This window comes from Strix aluco, chromosome 30 (genome assembly GCF_031877795.1).
Source record: "Strix aluco isolate bStrAlu1 chromosome 30, bStrAlu1.hap1, whole genome shotgun sequence".
NCBI classification, from domain to species: Eukaryota; Metazoa; Chordata; class Aves; order Strigiformes; family Strigidae; genus Strix; species Strix aluco.
In genome coordinates, this window is record NC_133960.1 from 965,589 (window position 1) to 988,551 (window position 22,963).

The window sequence follows — 22,963 nt, forward strand, 5'->3', positions numbered from 1 at the left end:
CAGGACAGACAATTTTCCTCGTTCTGAACCCATTTCAGCATCCCAAAGGCCCCGCGCCTGCCAGCAGCTGGATTTTCTCTTCACGCTGCGCAAAGCCTCGCTTGGGTGTTAAATTGTTCGGGTGCTGCCCTGGAAACGCAGCTGGGGGAAAGGTTCCTCCAAACCCAGCGAGGATTGACAAAAATTTTGATGGAGGGGTGTGGGGGGGGTGTTTATTTTTTAAATAAAAGCCTGAATTTGGTACCTAAATGAAGGAAATCTTTCCCCAATCCGCAGGAAAGAGGATGCTGTGCTCCAAGCAGAGGAAAAAAAACAAAGAAAAAACTCGATGTGGAGGGGGGGGGGCAGGGAATTTGGGGCACCCAGAGCCCGTTGGGGCTGCGGCCCCGGGGCGAAGCGGAGGAAAGAGGCACGGCCGCTGCCCAGGGGTTAATTAGTTGAATGTTGTTTATTGTCAATGAATCTATGGTAGCATAAAGGAAGGATGCGGTGTACAGCCCGATTGCGACGCGCCATCTAGTGCTGGCTACAGCGGTGCTCACGAGGAGTGAAAGAAAAAATAAATCACCAACCTAATATTTAATTAAAAAAAAAAAAAAAAAAAGTCTTTTGTGAATAAACAAATCGCGGAATTAATTCAGGTCACTTCTTGTAGGATTAGTGATAACCAAAGCATCCCATCAGGCTTCCCCCGCCGTGGGGCCGGGTAATATCAGCGAAGGTAAATGTTCCTTTGATAAAATAAAAAGCTCATTAACGGGTTTTCCAGACCCTTCGAGAAAATTTTTACCGCAGCCAGGGCCCGATGGCAGCAACGTCCCCTCCGACACCACTAAGTGCACTTAAGACCTCGGGAATCACGGCGCAGCCTCCCCCTCCCCAGCCCCGGCCCACGGGAGAAAAAACCCTCCCGGGGGCAGGTTTGGTGCTTTTCCTCCAGGAAAGGTGCTTTGGTGCCTGAGACGGTCTCGCTCCCCCACCCAACCCACCCCGCTTTAAAAAAAATAGGTGTCAGAAAAAAAAAAAAAAAATCCAGTCCCATGCCCCAAAAATACCACCTGGGCAGTGGCTTTAGTGTGTTGATGAATAGGACCTGGCCAATGGTAGATATTATCTTTCAATAAATATAATTTGTATTTAATAGTCCCTTAAAAAAAAAGAAAAAAAAAATTAGTTTCACCATAAAGGAAACAAAAATGACCTGAAAAAATCCTTCGTGGTTCTGAAGAAATGCAGCCGGTTGGGTGCGACCCAGCGGAGGTTGGGGCTCACGGGGCACGTGGAGAACAACCAAAACTCTGCCCTTCATAGAAAAAATACTCTTCAAAGATTTTTCATCCTTGCCTGAAGTTCAGTTGGGTTTTTTTTTTTCCCATTTGGATTTTAAAAAAAGCTACAAATTCTACCAACCACAATAAAAACCGCCAAGGGCGGGCACTGAAGGTCCTGCAACACCCCAGCACGGGGGGAGCCCTGGTTGTGTGTCCAACCCCCCCCCCCAGACCTGGAGAACAACTTTTGGGGGAGTTTTGCCCTTTTCCTCCTTCACGGCAGCGCCGGGGGCGGGGAGGGGGGTGGCAGCACACGAGGCCGGTGCCCCTCTCCCTTCCAGCGACAGGTTTGTGTCCCCACTCCGGCGCCTGTCCCGGCTCACCCCGTCCTCAGAGAGGGACCACGACAGGGTCAAAAACTTCATTAATAAAAATACAAAGTGTCCAACCAAACTTGTTTCCCCCCCCCCCCCCCCCAAAAAAAAAACCCTTGGGAAGAGGAAGAGTGCCAGCAGCCCTGGGAATTCAGGATTTGAGGTGATCTTCTTTCAGGAGGACGTGATACCTGCTGCTGGCATGCCCGGTTTTTTTTTTTTTTTCCCCCTGAAGACAGTATTATGCACAACTCTGTCCCGTTTATGAGATTTGAGCCAAATCTCCCCAAACTTGCGCTGTTTTAACAGCCACAATTTCCCGTTCCCATCAAGCAGGGGGAAGGAGCCCCCTTCCAGCAACCAGCTCCGAAAAACAGCGCCAGCCGCTCCCCACCGCAGTGGAACCTCCGGCATCCTGAACTGCGGCAGGATGGAGTTCACCAAAACGGAGAGGAATCCCCCCAAAAAAACCCAGGAATGGCTGGTGAAGCGTCAGCCTTCGGCCTTCCCTCCTCCTGCTTGTGGAGGGGGGGGCACACACACAGCACATCCCTGCCCCCACCGCTCGTGGCAGGAGCTGGAGGACACTCCCCGAACCAAAATAACGCTGCTGCTCCGATGACAGGAAAAATAAACGTCAGGAACTGGTTTATAACCCGAGAGACCCCCGTTTAGTGAGGTTTTTGTTGGGTTTTTAAACATTTCAACTTAATAGTTGGGGTGGACCGAGAGATCGCTGCAGGGTAAGAGCCCGCGGCGCGGAACCGGTGCTGTATGTTCTCACCCCGGGGTTAAAATAAATCGGAATTTCTGCGATTTGAGGGGAAAATTTGCTGAGGGGAGGGGCAGGGGAGCCACCCTGTGAGGGCCCAGGGGACCCGGCGCCGACCCCGGGTGGCACCGAACAGGTTTTAAAGCCCTTTCTTCCGCAGCACGCAGCTGGGCAAGGCTTATCTACGCTCGGCGGTTTAATAAAACCAAAGAGAACGACTTAAATCGGAGTTAAACCATCACGGGGATATTTACAACCCGTTGACAAGCGGTTCCGATGGCTTGACCTAATTAGGACTCCGCTTAAGGACCCCGCGCAGCTGCCTCCTCTAGAAAAGGCTTTGATTTGTGGGTTTTTAGATCTGCATTAGACTGGTAAAAGGTTAGAACCGAGCCTTAGGGTATTTGTGAGAATAAGGCTTCAGGTGTTAAGTACACTTTCACCTCCTCTGCCCCGTTGTTCCCTGGGAAGGGCAGGGGGCAGGATCAGCACGGGAAGGGATTGCATAGTTTGATGCCTTCTGAGAAACAAACAAACAAAAAAATAATAAAAAAAAAAAATAGAGGGAATGTTGTAATTTGAATTCTCGGTATAATTCATGTTTTATTTTTCATGTGGTAAAACGCTGAACCTTGCTCTATACAGGATCGAGTCCGGTTTGGGAGCTGTAGTTACAAAAAGGAAAAAAAAAAAAACAAAAACCCAACAACAACAACAACAACAAAAAAAAAAGATCTGTGCAAACATTGCAGTGCTAAAGTTAAACCCACCCTGCAAGACGTGAACGGGAGCGCACGGTTCATCCCACGCCGCAGGGGCTGGGACGGGGGGAGAAGGGAACGTAGTGGGCCACCCCATGTGTGAGTTAAGTTACAGGTTCCTTTTATTTATTTTTTTTTTTCTTTTCCCCCCTCCCCCCCCCCCCTCAACGTTTCGCTCTTTAGCCCTATTATCAAAAATATCATTTAATATTCCTCAGCCTCAGGTCAGTTACGTGGCTCAGCAAAATGGAGCCGAGTTAATTCGATTCAGCAGAACAGAGGTAGTACGGAAGTAGCTTTGCTCAAGTAGAAAGTTATCGCGGGTTTGGGCGTCCCCGTAGGGCTGCGAGCGCCCGGCAGCCCGCTGCGGATTTACCTCCCGGTGCTGCCGGATGCTCTTTGTCCCCTCTACTCCCCCACGCCGATGGTTATTGCTGGGTGGAGACACTGACCTTGTTTCTTGTCTCAATTCTTACTAAGTCGGGTCGACCGTGCCGCGAACGGAACGGTTTTGCACAGTACTTCTGCAGGAAAAAAAAAAACAACTCAAAACCACTCAAGCACTGTGACCACCCCCTCCGCCTCCCTCCCACCCCAAGAAAGAGTTTAAAAATAACGTTTTAAAAACAGAGTTGAGCCCGTCGGAAGGGCAGAGCCCTGAGCTTGCTGCTAATTGATGCTCAGAGACATCCGATGGGGCCGGGCTCAGATGAGTTCAACTGAAAAAAAAAAAAAAAAAAAAATCCCCCAGTAATGTCCAATTCCAACTAAGTTTCGCTCAGTACCAGCAAAAAGAAATATAAAATAAAAACAGTGTTAAAAAATAATCTCTCAATTAAAAGGTTTCAAACTGAAATCGCTGGGGCGTTTTCGCTCGATTCTGGGCAGTGAGTGACGCCGAGTCCAGCTGGAGGGACCCAGCGGGGCGCTGCCCCCCGCCCCGTTCACCTTCTCCAAAAGCTTTGGTCTGGTTTATTGAATCGTTTTGAAGACCCCCCCCCCTCCTTCCACGCCGTGCCCCAACCTGAGCACGCCCCCCGCTAATCCCAGTCACCCCTCGCCAGAAGAAGCCTCTTGAAAAGCATCTTCCTCCCTCTCGCAGGGTCGAGGGGAGGGGAGGGGAGGGGAGGGGGTGGGGGGGCTGTTTTTTTTTTTTTTTTTTGCCCCCTCTCCCTCCCGTGTCACCTCCATCACACCAGCCAAACCCCATTTCTCAGCCCACGTGGATAAATCCCCGCGCTCCCACCTTCCGCAGACAGGGAGAGGAGCGCGGAGGGGGTGTGTGTTAAAAAAAAAAAAAAAAAAGAAAAAAAAAATATATATTATTGCATTCCCCATCTTTCATGGGTCCCAAGATGAGCGCCGGGGCAGGGCACTCAGAACCTGTGCACCAGAGCCTCCCGCTCCTTGCGCTTCAGCTCCTCTTTGTAACAGCAAGAGCAGAAATTCCCAGTTTCGGGATGTCCGTAAAAACTGCAGTTCGGCTGCTTGCATTTGGTCTGCGGAACGTTATAAACAACTCGGCTTTTATTTCTGTCCGCCGGCGTTTCTCTGGGCGAGCTGTCCTGCTCCAGGGGTTCCCTGTAGCCGTTGCTGTGCGGGGGGGGGAGGAAGGCCGAGCCCTCGCACTCCGGGGGGAAGGTGGGGGGCACGTCCGTGTCCGTGGGGGAGAACCTGGCGAGGCGGGAAGGGCTGGTCTGGGGGGGGTTCGGCCGCGCCTGGGCGCAGTGTCTGGGTAAGGTGGCGTAGGGGGGGAGGCTGCTGTTGCAGGAGCCCCCCGCGACCTGCCGCCGGCCGTCTTGATAGCTGGGGGGATGCGACCCTTCCACGCTGTTGACCACCGAGGGTCTGGGAAAGGTGAAAACGCCCGAATAACCCGAGGGAAAAGCGGCTATTTTAGCGCTCAGGGCCAGCTCCGGGGTGTGGATGGTGTACGCGGGGGGAGGCTGGGGGTACGCGGGGTTCAGCATCGCTTCCTCGCCCTTGTGGGTGTTCGCCTCCGGCTCCAGCTTCTTGGGGGGGGCGGCGCTCCCCAGCGCCTTCTTCTCCGCCTCCTTTTGCTTCTGCTCAGCCATGAAGCGTTCCTCGGCGTCCAGGAGGTACCGCTGGATCATCTCCTCCTGGTACTGGTGCCGGTTGCTGGTTTTGAGGTGGCCGGCGAAGATGAACTTGCGCTCTCCCTGCATGGCAGCCCGCAGGATGCTCAGGCTCAGCCTGACGTCGTTGCTGTATTTGTAGGGATCCGTCGGCTTCTCGGGGGCTGCTTTACCCGGGCAGGTTTTCTCCACAGGAGCTGACAAATCTCCTTGGGAAGATTCCTCTTTGCTGCCTTTCCTGGACTTCAGGGATCCTTTCTTCTTCTTCTCCAAGGTATCTCCCTGCCCGTTGCTCACACCTCCCTTGATAGTTTTGCTGTGCATCAAACCACCCATGTTCTTTTTTAGTTTACTTCCCAAAGTCTTGCCGAAGCTGCCCAGCTTATTGGCAACTGAGTCTGCCCGTTTTTTATCCTTTTCCTTATCCTTTTCTCGGTCTTTCTTTGGTTTCTCTTTGTCCTTGCAACCCCTGCTGCCACCGTTGCTTGCTGAACTGCTGCAGACTGACTCCTTGTCCGACTCTCCCGACTCCGCAGCCGAACGAGCGTCGTCGCCCGCAGAGGCTGTAGGAGATTCCGGCTGGGCCAAAGGCGCCTGGGGAGAAAGAAAACAGATATCAAAGTCCTGCAAGTTCCTCGGGTAAGAGTTTTTCAGGCTGAAGGTGTCAACAGAGAAGCAGGCGCTTGCTTGGAGAAGGGAGGGGACAGCGTTCACACACACACTCAGTGTGAGACGTCCCCAGCAGCGCATCCAGAAATGTCCTAACTGGGTCGAGGTTTCAGGGGAAAAGCTGGAAAAAAGAGGGAAGGGGCCAACAAATCCCCCGTCTGGTGACCCCAAAGAGCACTGGGCATGGCTGGCAGCCGCTTCCCCGGGGTCACGGCAGCCTCTGACCCTTCACACGTCGATAAGGCTGAGCCGGGGATGGGTCAGGGGATTCTGAAGCAAAGCAGCTGCGAGCAGGCGGCCAGCTGAGGAGCTCACACCCAAAGTGTCACCGTTCGAGCTCTGCTACAGGGAGGACACCTCGACAGCTTCAGGCAGACCACATTTAAGTTTGGGGAGTTTTCTCCTAAAAAGGGCAAGGGGAAAGAACCCACCCTTCATGCTGTCAAGGCAGCTACCACCATCTGCCAACGCACCACCACGGAGATTTGGGAAGCAGACGGGAGATTTCCTGCCAAGGAAAGGTCCCAGGAAAAACTACGGTCAAACTGTGGGTCTCAAGGCGGCTTCTGGCGGCCACAAACCAACAGCTCATGTTTGTCTTGGAGCAAACAGCGTCGTCTTCGCTGCCGGCCACCCACGCAAGAGGCTGCCCACAAGGGCCGCGCTTCCAATTTGAGTAAAAACAGGCACGAAAAGCTCAAAGAAAAGAGCACCCGCACAAAACCCGAGTGGTTTATCTGCTCAGAGCGATATCAGCTGCAATTTCTGCGGGCACAGCCACCTCGCTGACGACTTCATGTCTGCTGCTCTGCCAGAAGGAGGTTTAAATAATTAAAGAGTAAAGAAAATACTCCCTGTCTCTTTACCTGCATGTCACAAGGCAACGTGATCCATTTAACATTCATGTAGCTGTGCAGGAGGTGCAGCTTTGCTTCCAGTGATAATGTCACACTAAAATTTAAAACAGGATAAAAACCCCCAAGTTAGTCAAGTTCGGTTTAGTAACTGAGGTTCTCTCCTCCATATTTACAGTTATTTGTCCCTTTATGTTAAAAAGTATGTTTTTACACAGCAATTATAACGACATCGAGACAGCAGCGATACAAAAGGTGACGTTTTTGGAGCCTTCCAAACCTTTCAATGAAAACCAAAATGAATAAATAAGATCCCTGAGTGACCGAAATGAATAAATAAGACTCCTGAGTGTCACAATCAAGCTCGCTACGAATTAAAACGAACTCAACAAAAATAATCTTACTTGTACACGAGACAAATGACAAAAAAGCAGATGACACAGACCTAAATAGAGCTGGTTTCAAAATGATTCTCCTCTCCACGAAAGCAACTTCAGAAAAGAGTAAAGATGTTTTCTCAAAAATTTCCACTTGTCAAAAAAAAAAATAAAAAAAATTCCTTCTACAAAAACCACAGGGACAGAGTCTTTTCCGCTGGCTCCAAACCCCTCAAAATGAGATACTGTATCGGTAAAACCTGCTCTGAATTTGAATACTTTGATCTTGGAGGTTTCTAGGTTTCCTAACCCCAAGTCAGATGATGGGCAAGTCGTGCTGCCAGCTCTGACCACGACACCCACTGCTGCTGCCTTCTGGCTCAATAACAGGAAACTCGCAGCTCCCAAACCCCGCGCGGTTTGTCCGTCTTGGAGTCAAAAATAGGAAGGGTGGCTGCCTGCGAGCCCTCCGCCCAGCTCCAGGGCCCACGCGGAGATACGCCTTCGCCTTGAGTGGGGACAGCAATGGAAAAAGGCACCTTTTTCTGTGTAAATACGACAGCTGACCCTCCGCTGCCTCTCGTGTGTGAGCTACGCCCAGTCGGAAGCTCTGAGATTCGGAGCCACCATCTCTCTGCCTCGTGGGAACGAAGCTCGTGAGATGTCACAGCCCTACCCCAAACGTACCGCAAGCGGCGCATCAGAGGAGAACAAAGTGAAGAAAAAAGCTGTTCCAGCCCCAAAAGCTGTTCCAGCCCCACCAAATAGGTCTATACCCAGAGGACAACCTTCATCCAGCCACAAGAAACCCCAAGCGGGGCACAGAGCAAGGACCCCCCCAGCCGGCACCGCCCCGGTTTGCAGACAACCGACCTGGCCAGCTTGACGTTGTCGCTGTCGTCCTTCCCCCACTGCCATTCCCTCCCGGGATCCACGGCGAAGTGCACGGGGAGCAGCTTGTGCTCAGAGTCTGTCAGGGGGATCACAGCTGCACAAGGGACAGAAAACTCACTTTTAATGCCTCAAAGGACAAACCTTTCACGTTGGGAGCCAAGCTCTGAGCGCCCACCAAGGACATCACTTCTGATGGCAACTGGTTTCACGCCAGATCACAGCGACTGCCAGTGTTTGGGATCATCGAATCATTGTAGAATCACAGACCGGTTTGGGTTGGGAGGGACCTTACAGCCCATCCAGTCCCACCCCCTGCTCCGGGCAGGGCCACCTTCCACTAGCCCAGGTTGCCCAAAGCCCCGTCCAACCTGGCCTTGACCCCTTCCAGGGAGGGGGCAGCCACAGCTTCTCTGGGCAGCCTGTGCCAGGGCCTCACCACCCTCACAGGGAAGAATTTCTGCCTTAGATCTCACCTAAATCTCCCCTCTCTCAGTTTAAACCCGTTCCCCCTCGTCCTATCCCTCCCCCCTGATCAAGAGTCCCTCCCCCCTTTCCTGTAGCCCCTTTCAGTCCTGGGAGGCCGCTCTAAGGTCTCCCCAGATCCTTCTCTTCTCCAGCTGAACCCCCCAACTCTCTCAGCCCGTCCTCACAGGGGGGTGCTCCAGCCCCCCGAGCATCTTCGTGGCCTCCTCTGGCCCCGCTCGAGCAGGTCCGTGTCCTTCTGCTGTTGGTGCCCCCAGAGCTGGACCCAGCACTGCAGGGGGGTCTCCCAGAGCGGAGCAGAGGGGGAGAATCCCCCCCTCGCCCTGCTGCCCACACTGCTCTGGGTGCAGCCCAGCACACGGGTGGCTTTCTGGGCTGCCAGCGCCCGTTGCTGGCTCACATCCCAGCTTTTCACCTACCCTGATCTTTTGCGGGTTCCTTCTGCTCCATGGATACCAGGGCAGAAAAATGGGCTTGGTCATAAGCCAGTACCAACGGAGAACGATGGCATTTGTTGGCTGGGACTTCCAGGGGAAGGTAGATCCCTCCAAAGGGAATTGGGGCAAAGGCTGGAAAGAAATCAGGGCAGTTAGTTTTCGTAATAGGTTAAAGAGTTAAGAGTTGTTTGTACTGAAACTGCTCCAGAACAAGCTGTTTGCTTCATTCAAGGTTTCACCTGCAATTATCTATCAGCTCGAGGGACACTAAAAAAACCCACAAACCAAAATAGACAGCTATGCTACATTAGGAGGAACACAGTTGCAAAATGAACTGGTATTTTCTATAAAAAAACCCCCTTTTCACTCCTCCACAAGACAACTTGAACGGTGCACACACAATGATGGTAACTGATTAGTCTTTTCTGACAGGAAATTAAGTCTGCTAGTGGAAAATACGACACGCAGGGAACGGAATTTCCCCATCTCTGCACACACGTGTGGGGGCAAAAGAGGTACAAAAAAACCCCCTCATCAGGCAGATGCTCTTAGAAATAGCAAGAGATCAGACTGCGATGCTGAGCTGTGCGTCCCATACCCTCCGTGGGAATCACCCACAGCACCCTGCGGCAGGTCAACGCGCCCCACGCTCTGCTCCGAGTCAAAATCCAGCTTCCTCGAGCAAAAACACCCTGTGAAAACGTGTGGTAGAGAGGAAACACACAGTCTGAGCATGCATAATTCATAAAGACTGGTAAAAAAAGAGGGAAATTCTTACCTTCTCCCCCCGAGTCCCGCAGCATCGTGTCTGCCACCACCACTATGGGTCTCTTCAACACGTGGGCAAGGACAAACACGTGGAACTCCTCCAGGCTCTCGTACACCGGCTCTTCGGAGCTTTCAACACTTGGGGAAGCGAGGAAGAAATTAATTTTCACCCCTTGAGTATTTAATCATCGCTTTTAAAAACAGGATGAGGCCTTTACAGGCATCCACGTAGAGGCGCATCACATTAAGGGCGTTGAGTATGACCTCAGCTCTAATTTGAGATTTTAGATGTAGATCCCCAAAACTGTCCAATTTTAAGACAAGGGTTTGTATCCAGGAAATGCCCCGGTGCTGCTCAGCACTTCTGGGTGTCTCTAGAGAGCCTCAAAAGTGGCGTTTGCTTGGGATGGCTGCGGCGATAAAGTGCCCTTGAAATACAGAGCGAGTGCTGCAGAAATCCTCAGCTTTTGCTTATTACTCTCACTTCAGAGCCATCAACACGATGAAACACGAGTTTAGTTTTCTGTTCAGTGTCCGTGTTACCCCCCAAAAAGGCGTCGTGGAGCATTTAAATCTTTTCCTGTGATGCTTTCCAGAGCTCTCGCTGTTCTTCATGATCCTTCATCCTTCCCCTTAAAACCCAACACGCCGGACCAGAGTGGCAACCCCCTGCCCATGAGGACCCCCCCGAGCCGTCCACCGAAGGGGGAGCTGCTCTGTTTTACATCTACATGTTATTATTATTATTTTTCAGTTCTGTCCCCCCCACGTACCCGCCGCAGCCGCCGCCGTTGGTGCCGTAGTGCACGCGAGGCTCGCTGGACGCCAGCTTGATCAGCTCGTTCCACTCCTTCTGCCACTCCTCTTCGGTGTAAACGAGACCAGACTGCAAAAGGGCAAACAAAACCCCCCAAAAAAAATCTTTAAAATGAGTATTTTTCAGTCTCCGCAGCATAGATTTATACACACAGCCACAACTTGTCTCTTATGGATTTATGCAAAAATAAACAATATATTATGCAAAAAACTGCGTGTTTCCAAATCTGTGTTCTCAAGCCAGCTGGGGAGATAATCGGCCTGAAACAAAAGTTTGTCTTTTAGGAGGGTGGAAGTAAACATTTCAACCCACAGAATGAGAGGAAACCTTTATTCTTACACAAAATCCTTCCAGTCTTAAGGATGACATAATCTATTGATAAGAGACAGTGGGACAGATAATTGGACTAGCTAAAATAGAGAATTTATTTCCTTCAAAAACACCCCACGGAAGACACCGTAGCGTCTATAAATATTCAAGAGTTGCTTTGCTATTTCAACCCACAGCCAAGCCACGTTTTTCTCACATTCCCTTACAGGAGGATTGGAAAACGTCCATTCTGCCATCGCACCACAGGAGCCATCGTGGTCCGACACCGCGCTCGGCCGAGGGAAACCCCACCCAGGGCACAGCCCCCTCCCCGAAAAGCTGCGGCGCTCAGAAGCCACCCACCCCCCCCATGCCCACAGAACACGCTGCCCTTGGTACAACCCCCCTACTCCATGGAGCCTGCGTCGAGCATTAAATTCAGGAATTACACCTCTCCTCCCTAATGCAGACGCTTTTCAAACAGCTTCCAACACAATCCTGGAGTTGGAAGGTATCAGAAGCCATATTCACCCCGAGGAAGGGAAGAAATACCTTAAAAACACAAAACCATGCAAAAGGTCACGCTCGAGCCTGCTGCGTTTAAGGTCATAAGCTGAGAAACGCAACGGGAAGGGCAGCAGCTTCACCCTCCTCCTCCTTTCCCCGGCTCCATAACCGGAGCTCCAGCATCCAAACACAACATCCTAAAGCCTCCAAGCTGCCAAGAAAACCTTCAAGCCGTGCACCAGAAGGAACCGAGGGCCCCGCTCGGCTCTCCGCTTTGTTCCGTGAGCTATTAATTAAGCTCCTCTGCTCCCGGTTACGTCGTCAACATGAATTCTTTCATCGCTGATTTAAAGCTTGTGAAGCAAAGCACGGGAGGAGAATATCCCCCCCAGAGCGGGCTGTGAAACGCAGAGAGGGATCCAGCACCCCGGGCTGCTGCTTTGGGAGCTGATTGGGGAAGGAGGAGCTCAGGATCCTCGACTTCCAGCCAACCGTACCTGCAGCTGCCGGGCCGCTGCGTCGCCTGCATCCCCCACCTCCTGCCACGGCCCTCCAGCTCGTGCTGAGGACGACGACCAGGGCACGACGCCAGCACATCCTACACCCTGAGTATTTTCAAACTCTTCTAAAATCTGCAAGTCACAGCTCTTTGCTGGCAGCTAATTCTGGAGCACGCAGTTTAGGGAGATGCATAAAAACGTGCTTTTAATAGCAGTGAAACCCTCCAATTATTTATTAACTACTCTGCTTCAAACAGGGAAACACATACTTTTTTCAAACTGTCAAGATACGAAACTTTGTGCCCTTCCAAAAATAAAAAGGAAGCTGGAGAGTAAACATCATCCTTCAGCGTCAGGTGGAAACAGGAGTTCACCCTGTTCACAAGAGCCTCTCGAGGCAGCAGGGCGACTCTCGCCACGTGAGGCCATCTGGTAACTTTCCACCTCGACAAAGCCACGTCCCCGCTTCCGGGGGGCCCCGTCTCGCCGCTTTGAAAATCTCTTTGTTGTGGCAAGTTCCCGAGTCGCCTTTTTTGGTGGCGGAGTTTGCGCCACGCTCCGACCGAGGCCCATCTCGCTGATCTTTATCGCTGCCGACACCTACGCCACGGCGTTGCTTTTCTCTTTAGAGCCCAGCAGGGCCATCGCATCCTGCTGGATCTCAAATGCCTGACGGTGACTTTTTTTTTTTTTTTCCCCCATCAGCATTGGGCACAACACAGTTGTAATAAAGAATTTTCCTACCTTGCAATAAAAGAGAATTTTGCCACAGTTTAGATCAGAGGACACATCTCATCACGGTATAACCAAGTACCACAACCCACAGAGTTGCCCAAAAGTCAAGACAAGCTTTATCACTTTATCACGACAGGAAGCATCTCCCAGAGCCACAGGATGTTTTATCCAGCCTCCCCCCGCCGCAGAGGGGACGGTTTTCAGTCTGGTTCTTACCTCCTTGTTCTGCTGCGTCTGCTGCCAACGCCACCTCCGCTTCAGGGCTTCCCTCTCCACACCTTTATCCATCAAGGTGTAAAGGGATTTGCGAAGCATGAGGTCTCGGTCGTGGAAACCCCACATACCTGCCCGGGGGGAAAAAGAAACAGCAGCGGAGGGTCAGCGTCGCTTTGGCGATCCGCTGAGGTCCCGCAGCCCGCCACGAGCCAGGGCAAGCGGGGAAACTGGGAAACAGAGGCAGAGAAATGCAAGCTTCTCACTCTAGATATTACAATTCCTGGTTCAAAGTCTACATTTTCTACCCGCAGCGAGTTTCCACGCAGCTAAACGGAGATGCCGCCGGCTCTGCTTTCAACTCTAAAGCATCTCGCAAATATTTGTTCACAAAAAAAAAAAAAAAAAAAAAAAAAAAAAAATCACACGCTCCTTTACGTCAACATCTGATAGGAAAGCGAGACCGGGTTAAACGAGACTGTGGTTTTGTTGTGTCTGAAATACCAACACGAAGGAAATGCACAACGCTGCTAATTTAAAAGCCTGGAAACTTCAGAGGATTTACTACGGTCACACTTGACAAGGTGAAGTCAAATCTGGGCTTCTGAAACTTCAAGAGGAGGGAAGGAGTGGCTCCATTATTTCACATTTCCTTCAGAAACAGGGAAACTTGCCAGATGGAAGGGGAGAGGTATTTCAGAAGTACACGAGCTATTGGCAGCCTGTTTCCTTCAACCCATTCCTCTCCCGCAGAGCCCGAGCGCTGCGACCGCCCGCACACCTCCTGCCGCGGTGGCAAACGCCCGGTCCCGCTCCCAAAGGACGGTCCTGGGCGCAGCCGGAGGAGGGAGGTGGCACCAGCACGGTGCACGTTACTGGGTCTGAAGTGAACTGGTTTGTTATTTCGCTTGGGGGGGGTTAAGTGGAGCTCTTACCCAGGGAGGCGGCGTGGAGCAGGCAGTTGCCGTCGCCGGTGGTGGCCAGGGGGAGCAGCCTTTGGCAGCTGGGGTCCACGTTCGCCCACCAGTTCAGACGACCTGTGGGAGATATTTGAGTGTGAAAATGGGGCCCGTTACACAACACGGGACTGGCGTGTTCGTCCCCTCAAAAAACACCGACGAGGATGGAAACCTGCTTAATTTGTGGGGGGGAACAGCCAAAGGGATGAGCAGTTACAGACCCACCCCGTGGCTGGAGGAAGGAAGGAGTCAAGACGGTAATAAAGCAACAAAAAGGGGAGACTGGAGTGGCAAAACTTCGTGGGGATGCAGGGGAACAGCCGGGCTGAACTTTAGGTCACACAAATTAGGATTAATTAGAAATAGGAGCCAGCCCAGCCAGGACTTTAACCCAGACCAGTGTTCTCCCCCGCCCCTACTTACTTCAAAAACCCCCAAACCCATCAGGCTGAAGACACCTCCTCAAGCACCCGCCACAAACGGCGCCCAACAACTTCAACAGTTAATAACCACTTCTCCTGTCTTCTTGTAACCAAATCGCTCCTGTTTAAACCCTCTCACGATGGTCGTTTTCTCCCCGCTCGCTGGTTTAGGTACAACACTCAGGGACTTTTGCTGATCCCAGCAGCTTTACCAATGAAAACGCAAACCCACAGCGCTTTACGCCATTTAAAAACAAGCAGCTTTTTTGGTAATATAAGGCACTTGTAGTAATTCGAGTCAAGAGCATCTAAAAATAGAAGCTGGGAAAAAAAATTAACATACGTGCTGCAGTCAAGCACAGTGCGACTGGAGGTTAAACGTTTGTCAAGGAAATGAAGTCGGGCTGAATTAGGACTTTGAACTTACAACCCAGCCTGCGTCTCGCTCCGCTGTGCCCTCAGCAAGAGGCGCCGCCTCCCTCGGCTGCGAGTTTTTCCGGTAGCTTTTCTGCGGCGGCTCCCGTGCAAGAGGCAGTTTTTTCGGCTGGCGGGTGCTGTTCAGGTTTCCAATAAGTTGCGTTTAAATTGCTCTTGCAGAAAAGCAGCCCTTTCCTCACATTTCTAACCAACTTGTGCTCCTGAGCACGGGCCCTGCCGGGGACCCCAGCTCTCAAACACAGGATTTCTCGAAATTGTTTGCCCGAACTCAGCAACAGCAGCTGCAGAAGAGCTAAATACAGAAAACTTGTTTTTAAACACCGATAAACACAGGAAAACATAAAAACGCAGAGCGAACTGCAATGCCAGGCGGGTAATTTCTTCTCTCAGCGTTGGGAGAGGAACCCGTTGGAGTTGAAAAGTGTTTCGTACACAGCCTCGGGACAATAGCTCGCTCGGAAAAGCCGGCTATTTTCACTCAATATAGCTCCTGGCACGGCGAAGGCGTGAGCCTGCGCCAAGTGGCACCGGGCCAGAGGAGCGAACCGAGCAGCAAAACAGCGTCTCCCAAAAGCCAACCAAGATGTAACGCTACCGTAGGCAGCGCCGAGCTGCCTTTTTTTTTTTTAAAATCCATTTCACATCCCTCCTGGAGAATTCGCTGCTCTTTTTTGACAGCTGGGGTGGGTCAGGGGTGTTTGCATCTCTGGTCGGCGCTTCGGAGGTTGCGTAACCTCTCGCTGAGCCGAGTCGGGTCCGGTTCGGAGGGGACACACCTTGGGGAGGCATTTCTATTTGCGGCGTGCTGCGCCGCGCACATCCCCGGCGAGGCAGAGGCATTAGTACAGATTTGCAGTTGCGCAAGAGAAGTCATCTTGAAAGAAACCACATTCCCCAAACCCTTCTCTGAATGTTTTCCTCCTATCAAGGCGGTGGAAAGGCCAAGAGGCCCCTTGAAGCATTTAAAACAACATATTTCTCCACACGTGGTTATGAGGAACAAGCCCTGAAAGCTCTACAAGGGAGGTAATGGATTCAAGAGCATGAGGGATCTTCCTGCAATCGTCGCTCGAGCGGCTCTTCTGCACGTCTGAAGAACTCCACCAGCACCCAGAGGCCTCCTCTGCGTCCAGCACCGTGACTCTTACAGGGTCCAGTTTGGCCCCACAACTGGTTTTGCCACAGAACACCTGTTTGTCCCAGCAGAGGTCCAGCACCTGCGCACAAAGGTGTATGTTTGGTAAAATACCGTCGTGTTTCTTCTAACAGGAACCACTGAAACAGGTCCCGGCAATGGGAAAGAACAAAGAGGGCGCTCCTCCCAGCCCGAAAACAAGGACTGACTCATCCAAACCCCAAATGGCTTCCCTAAGGCTACCAGGGAATCCAGTGCCGTGATTACAAGGCCGCCCTCTCTGCGTGACGAAGGGAGCGTTCCTGGGGATGACTTGGCCTCGTGCTCCTCGGGCCGACGTGACGGAGCCAACACGAGCACCCACCACCACCTCTGTGCGGGGACCGCCGGGGTTTTTTTTCCCCACTGCTGAATCACCGGTGGAGGTGAAGGGGCAGGATCAGCACCTAGAAGTGGGCTAAGAGACCAAAAAAAAGGAGAGCAGCCAGAAAAAGCAGCATCTACGCTGAAGCAAGCTCATTTCACGTATCTGAAATGAGGTAATTCATCTCTCTCCTTATCTAATCTGGAGCCCATCTCTGACGAAAACACCACCTGCAGAAGACATTTCTGCTTCAGGATCTGGCAGCAAGAAGAGCTTGTTCGAGTGCAATTACACATCGGTCGCTACTTTCTCCTGTTTGGGGGAGGACGGGAATCGAAGGCTTCCAACCAACCAGCCCTGCTACGCTCTGCCTGCCGAAACGCCGCGACCCACGGCAGCGCCGAGAGCTTGGGCATCCTCCTCCCGGCAGCACAGGCTCAGCCTCCCGGTCTCACCACCGAGGATGACGGCGGAGGGGCCGAAGGCACTGCAGTGGTCCCGCACTGTGGGCGGCGGTCTGGCAGAGCCCAGCACCCAACTTCTGAGAAGGTTTCAAGCTGCCTTTTGGAGCAAGGCGGACCCAGACGTGAGCTCATCTCTCCTGCCAAGGGAACCAGTCCGGCCAATGACTTATGGGCAAAAACATTTGCAAGTCGGATGCCAGGTAGGTAAGACCGAGGGGGGTACGTGTACACACGCGCCTCTGCTCACGCACGGGCTAAACCCGGCCTGAAAAGCTTCTCCAAAGCCAGGTGATGACCAAAGCCCCATTTCTTTGACTGCCCACTCTGTGACGTGGGATATTTCCGCCCCAGGAACGAGGAACCCGTTTGCCATTCCCTTGAAGCCGTTCCCGCAGCGAAGCGAGCACGCTGATCTCTTAACTCAGCAGTTTGTAAGAGTCCACCTACAGACGTTCATTAAATATTAGTCTGAAGCACGAAGCAGGAAGTTTCTTGCCAATAGGCTGGGGGACTTTTGAAGTCATGCTTGGCACGTCCCTGACCCAGGGAGAAAGCCTGACCTCGGAGCCAAGGCAAAGCCATCAAACCCAGGGGTTTCTTCCAGTTCCTCGTGATTTTTTTGGAATAGCCTTGGGCAAGGCACCACCGACTGCTCCTCAACGTGTGCAATGAGAAAAAACACTCTGCATCTTCAAAACATAGAGCAGGGCTTCATCCGTTTAGGTTTCGGACAAAGAACGCTAAAATTGCTGCAAGGGCCAAATTCTGAGCTCCACCAAAACCTTTTCATACAGCTCTGAGCACGCTAAAAGCTTTCTGAGAGGATGTCATTACAATTTACAGCCACTTTAAAGTGCTCTTACTCTGCCACAGCACTGTAAAAGGATTTCTGGATAGAAGGAGAAGAGTATCTGAACATTTATTGGTCTATAAAATATTTGCTTAATCCCCTAAGGACAGCACGTACTAAATTAATAACGGGAGTGACCGTAGATCACAGCACCACGCTCAAAACCCTCCTTCGAATCGCGCTGGGGATATTTTATATACGCAGTACGGCCCTTTAATAAACACCCGTTTATAAAACAAACCCATGTACGAGATGCAGAGACACTTTACGGTCTTCAAAAGGCATTTTCTAAAAATCAATTCCTTCATGCCAGCCTCGTCTCAGCAGGCCGGGAAGCGTCCCCAGCACACGGAGGGAAGAGCGCGGCCGCCCCTGGTTCCCTCGGGCAGAGGCTGCGCTGGGACGCGGCGCTGCCACCCCCCGGCTCCGCACCGGCGGGGGTCACCGCGGTTTTATCTGCGTTAGACACGACGGCTTCGCCACGGACCAGCAACGGCGCTGTAACGAGATCGCTTGGCTCAGGTGCTCATTTCCAAAACATGAGAATATTTGTTACAGGAACACTTGAGCAGGAGAAGGCTAAAATTTGACATTAAGAATATATGTTATCTCTGAAGGAATAGTCTTCTCGGTGTGTGCGGCGGTGACAGAAACAAAGGAGAGGTGTAAAGGCTCCCGAGATCCTGCCTGGCGCCCTCCTGCCCCCACCCCACGAAGCCGTCCTGCTAACCCAGACTGGGGTTTCTCTGCCAGGAGGTCCCATCCATTCACCAGCTAAATCTTATTTACAGATCACCTAGCAACTATTCAGGAGGAAAACAGCACCTTGGAAAACAAATCCCTCTGCACCCGTAAGGTGGTTCCTCTCCAGGCAAACTGAAAGCCAGCAGACGAGTTTGCCCGTGTTGAAGCAGCACATACAATGCATCATCCATCTAAAATGTTTGTAGTCGCTTCTAATATTTGTCAGCGGTGATGAGCTACTGTTTGTGTTATGCAGGAGTTTCTTTTTCCCCCCCTTCTCTCAGCGGGGCTGACGGGGTGATGCAGGGCACAGGGAGGCTCAGGGGGTGAGATAATGCAACTTTTTTTTTTTTTTTGAGTGTTACCATTCAGCTGCATGAGCGATGACGATACCCACAATTTATTTACACCCAGTGTCTGCAGGCAAAGCGAAGCAGACTCTTACTCAACCCTTGCACCACGCTATAAAAAGGGATGAAATAATACCCATCAGGTACGCATCCTCGCGACGGGCTCGCTTCTCTGCGGCCTCAGGCTCGTTCCCGTTGGTACCGCTGCAAAACTGCCCCCCCCAGACCGTATTAGCATTAAAAAAAAGAAAAAAAACCCACTCACCAGCCTGCTCCAGCGCCACCAGCATCGACTGCTCGATGAGGTCTCGCTCGATGAAGCTGCGGAAGTCCTCGGCGTACACGGTGAGGTCGGGCAGCTGGAAGGTGCAGATGGGCATCTCCAGCAGATGCTCGCTGCTGCCGTTGCTGGAGACGTGGGACCGGGCCAGGGAGACGATGGTGGAGCTGGCGTGGGAAATGCCTCGAGACAGGCGTTTTTCTGAGAGGAAAAGATGAAAAAAAAAACCGCACCTGAGCGGCGCCGGAGCTGCAAACCTCGCGGAAGCAATTATCAAATCGCTGCCTTCAGCCTGTATTTTTTTGGTGGCAAGCGGCTGGATTGCTCCAGCATATAAATATTTCAGGCACCAGAAGGAAGATTTAATTGATCCGCCTCATTTTGGTGACACTGACCTTGCACAATATCATCCTGCCGCTGGAGCGGTGGTCGCCCGGGACGGGCTGCCTCCCTTTCAGGGGGTTTGTAGCTGCGTCCTTCGTTGAAGGAATGGGGTAGGTTGCCGGCGTGCACTTGCCGTAGCTGCTCAAAGTCACTCAGGGCTGCGCTCAGATCCCAGTTCTTGCCTGGATGGGAAGGTAACAACAGCGCTCACCGTCACACGAGAGAGAAATCGAGTCAGTTCCTAAAAGATCCACGCTAAAAACGAGTAAGAGTGGAGTTTAGCATGAAGGTTGTCTAGTAGAAACCAGGAGGAAAGCAGGGTGCAGCACCCCTCGTTCAGCTGGGCGCTCTATTTCTGCCCAGGATTTGCATTTCTGGAAGAGATCCAACCACGAACGTGGAGTGCCCAGAAAGGGTCAGCTCTGCTGCCACGGGTTACAGGGCTGGGTCACACCTCGGGTGCGCGGAGGCTCATCCAGGGCTTAGAGGGAACTACTGCTCTTGGATGTGACCTCTGCAAAACCTAAACAAAGGTCCAAAGACCTCAAATTTTCACACAATCATTGAATCAGAATGGTTTGGGTTGGAAGGGACCTTTAAAGGTCATGTTGTTCAACCTCCTGCCATGGGCAGGGACACTCTCCACTAGCCCAGGTTGCCTAAAGCCCCGTCCAACCTGGCCTTGAACCCTTCCAGGGAGGGGGCAGCCACAGCTTCTCTGGGTGACCTGTGCCAGGGCCTCACCCCCCTCCCAGGGAAGAATTTCTTCCTTACATCTAGTCCGAGATTTAATTTTGCCAGAAGAAGATTCCTGGCTCTAAAATGAAGAAGGGCAGGGTCACTGTAACAGCACACACTGAGCACAGAGCATGGGACTGGAGTAAAATAAACATCATTTTGCCCTTAAGAAAGGGAAATGGAAGGTCAGGCTGTGCAGTGCCCACCAGCACCTACATAAACCAAACGCCCGACGGCCTCCGGTCTCACCGAGCGCTTTGTTTTCTAACTCTGACTGCCACGGGGATAACGCGCCGCGACGCCGGCCCCGCTTCTCTGCGGCCAGAGCGAACAGCCTCCAGCTCTCTACCCCCACGCCATCGCGGGAGAACGCTCGAGCGAAGACACGCAGCTTGCAAAGAGGATGATTTGTCGTTAAAATCTGTCCGCACGGTTTCAGAGACAGCCACCCGGCTCTTTCTGAGCTGACACCCAAAGCGTAGACGCAAGCGAGGTGCCGGCCGGGCTAGGCGCTATCCAGAAGACTTTTCAGCAGGCTTGTGCCATTACTGACCCGATAAATTATTCAGCAAAACAGCTTGAACTTCGTGGAGTTGAGTAAAGCAGTTCCATTTCCTTTTAACTACCCAGCAAGCTGCAAGAACATAATATATATTAATGTGCTTAAGTCTTCCAGCACGCAGTAAATTGACCTTTTAGAAGCCACTGTCTTCCAAAGGCAAGAATACACCGCAAAAAAAAAAAAATAATCTGCCATATGGCTTACATTTAGGAAAATTGTGATTTTTTTTTTTTTTTTTATGAACACTGTTAATCTAGGCTCTTAAATTAGCAAGTTAGCAGACAGCGTAGAAAGAAAGCCAACTTTATATATGGCAGCTCCACTACAGGGAAGATATATAAACCGCCAATTGGTTTATACGATAGCTCACGGACAATAAAAGAAGTCATCATGTCTAATTCCCTAAAGGAAATACACTTCAAGTATTTAAATTCTTTTGAGAGATGTAATTCGCAGTGTTTAATGACTGACTCCAAACAGAAAGTTATTTTAAGCTTTACCTTTTGAGTCAAGGGGATTTTTTTTTTTGGCCTCTTTTTTGTTTTTTAAAATGGAATAATGAATCAGTATCAAGGAATGAGAATGACCCATCAGTTTAAAATTAAATTTGCTGTCGCATCACTATTTGCTTTAACATGTCAGTGACAGGAGGACACACGAGCGACACTGACCCACCGCACTGTCCGACCACCTTCACCGGCAGCCGCTTCAGAAATTGAGAAGACAAAAAAAAAAGCTAAACTTTGGAAAGTCCCCATGAAACAAGAGCAGCCAAAAGGACTCAAATCCCAGCATTACAGGTTATCTGCAAGCACCTGGAAAGGCTGTTTGATGGACTCGGCACTTCTTTTGGCCAACACAAGGGGTGGTTTGAAGCGTTCAGGGCAACTTTTGCACAGGGGAGGTTTTGCCGGTGCTTGGATGAGAGAAGGGAGGTTCCCTCCTCGTCGGGAAAACCGGCGTCCTCTGGGGACACCACCGAGAGAACTGGAGCCCGTCTTCCACGTGACGCTACAGCTCGCGTTGCCAGAACGCAGGACGATTTCAAGGAGCAGAACCTAAATAAATTCTCCCAGTTCTTAGGTCCTCTCCTCCCCCAGTTCTTCAGCTCTGTGGGCATTTGTACGCTGCAGCCCGTTGCTGTCGAGCTGGGGGGTCTCCAGCGGTGCTGGACAGCAGAACGACGGAGACGTCCATCATTCAGAACACCCGTCGTTGCCACCAGACAGCGACTTCGCTTGACACGTGCGCAGAGCTCAAAGCACACACAAAAAAATGACTTAAATCACCCATACCGCCCTCAAACTTCACATTCTGAATAACTCACTTCATACACCTATTTTATCAGACTGCTTTCACTAATACCCGCCCCGTTTTTTCCCCTCATTTCCACCCTTAGAGTTGTCAACTCTGCTGAGGCTGCAGGAGAAATAGCAGCGACTCAGCGGCACGTCATGAAAACGAGCTAAAACGACCGTTGTCAAAATAAATCAACCCGTGCGCCAAGCGGGAGATGGAGAGTTTGAGGGAATATCTGCTTTAACCTTTTCTATCACAAGCCTAAATATTTCTTCCGAAAGATAATGTTAGAAATCCTGACATGAAACAAAGCAGCCTAAGCCCAGAAACCAGAACATAAACACACCACAAAACCCACAACTTGCCAGACTTCCGCCGAGACGACGCTCAGCTGTAAAAATTAAAGAGTGAAGCCTCGAACCCAGCAAAGCTAATGGGAGTGTTGAAGAGGAAAAAGCTACGAATCAATGCTGCGAGCGCCGAGCCGAGCAGGAGAGCTAGAGCCGAGGAGGTGGAGCAAATTGCCTAAAGACACAGATTCTAGCAACAATTTCAGGGCTTTGAATTCATTACTGCTGCAGCATCCGGAACGGGAGCAGCCGGGGAACCCTGCGGATGCTGTAGGAGCATCAACTGGTCCCGAGTTCAAGCAGCAAGAAAAAATGAGCTGTATTATACAAGAAAAAGGATGATAGGAAGAAACGCAGCAAGTACGGTCTTGCATTATAATTACAGATTGGTTAATTATGCACAAACAGCCCTGCTTCTCGTGCAATATTGCTGTCCTCCAGCATTACAGCACATGTCAGCATTTACTCCCCATCCTTTTGTCAACATTAACCCCCAGGCAACGCTCGTGAGCAAGTCTGCAGCCCCAAAATTAAGACCCGGTATCCTTTCTCCTTTCCCCTTCCCATCGTTATAAGTACAGGGTGAAAAAAATCACCTGCAGCCTTCACCTAAGCACGATCATTAATGAGAACTTCTTCATCTTACGGAGTTTTTGAGAAGGCTTACGCTGTATTTTAGGGCAAACACACGCACTTAACAAAATAGGTGGAGGAGTGGGAAGCCGCCAGCGCGGCGTGCCGAGGCTCTCGGGGGCTGCCCGGCCCGTCGACTGAACGCGGATGGTGT

At 51.5% G+C, this 22,963-nt stretch overlaps 1 protein-coding gene across 5 annotated transcripts in view; it reads right to left on the reverse strand.

The window, feature by feature from the left end:
- Positions 1-429: 429 nt before the first annotated feature.
- The window catches only part of OTUD7B (OTU deubiquitinase 7B), a 38,010-nt gene continuing 15,476 nt past the window's right edge, over positions 430-22,963 (reverse strand). The window contains exons 3-14 of one of the 5 annotated variants that reach the window (XR_012621162.1): positions 19,239-19,409; positions 18,829-19,044; positions 13,773-13,874; positions 12,841-12,968; positions 10,530-10,642; positions 9,767-9,894; positions 8,971-9,120; positions 8,048-8,162; positions 6,810-6,894; positions 4,562-5,868; positions 1,059-3,702; positions 430-731 (exon numbers count right to left, since the gene is read on the reverse strand). Coding sequence is in view for 3 of the 5 variants with exons in the window: in XM_074809296.1 (XP_074665397.1) it covers positions 3,654-3,702; positions 4,562-5,868; positions 6,810-6,894; positions 8,048-8,162; positions 8,971-9,120; positions 9,767-9,894; positions 10,530-10,642; positions 12,841-12,968; positions 13,773-13,874; positions 18,829-19,044; positions 19,239-19,409 (2,564 nt within the window). In the remaining 2 variants the exon portion in view is untranslated. Of the gene's footprint in view, positions 5,869-6,809; positions 6,895-8,047; positions 8,163-8,970; positions 9,121-9,766; positions 9,895-10,529; positions 10,643-12,840; positions 12,969-13,772; positions 13,875-18,828; positions 19,045-19,238; positions 19,410-22,963 lie in introns of all 5 variants that reach the window. The other 4 variants (XM_074809296.1, XM_074809295.1, XR_012621163.1 and 1 more) reach the window with 4 other exon arrangements.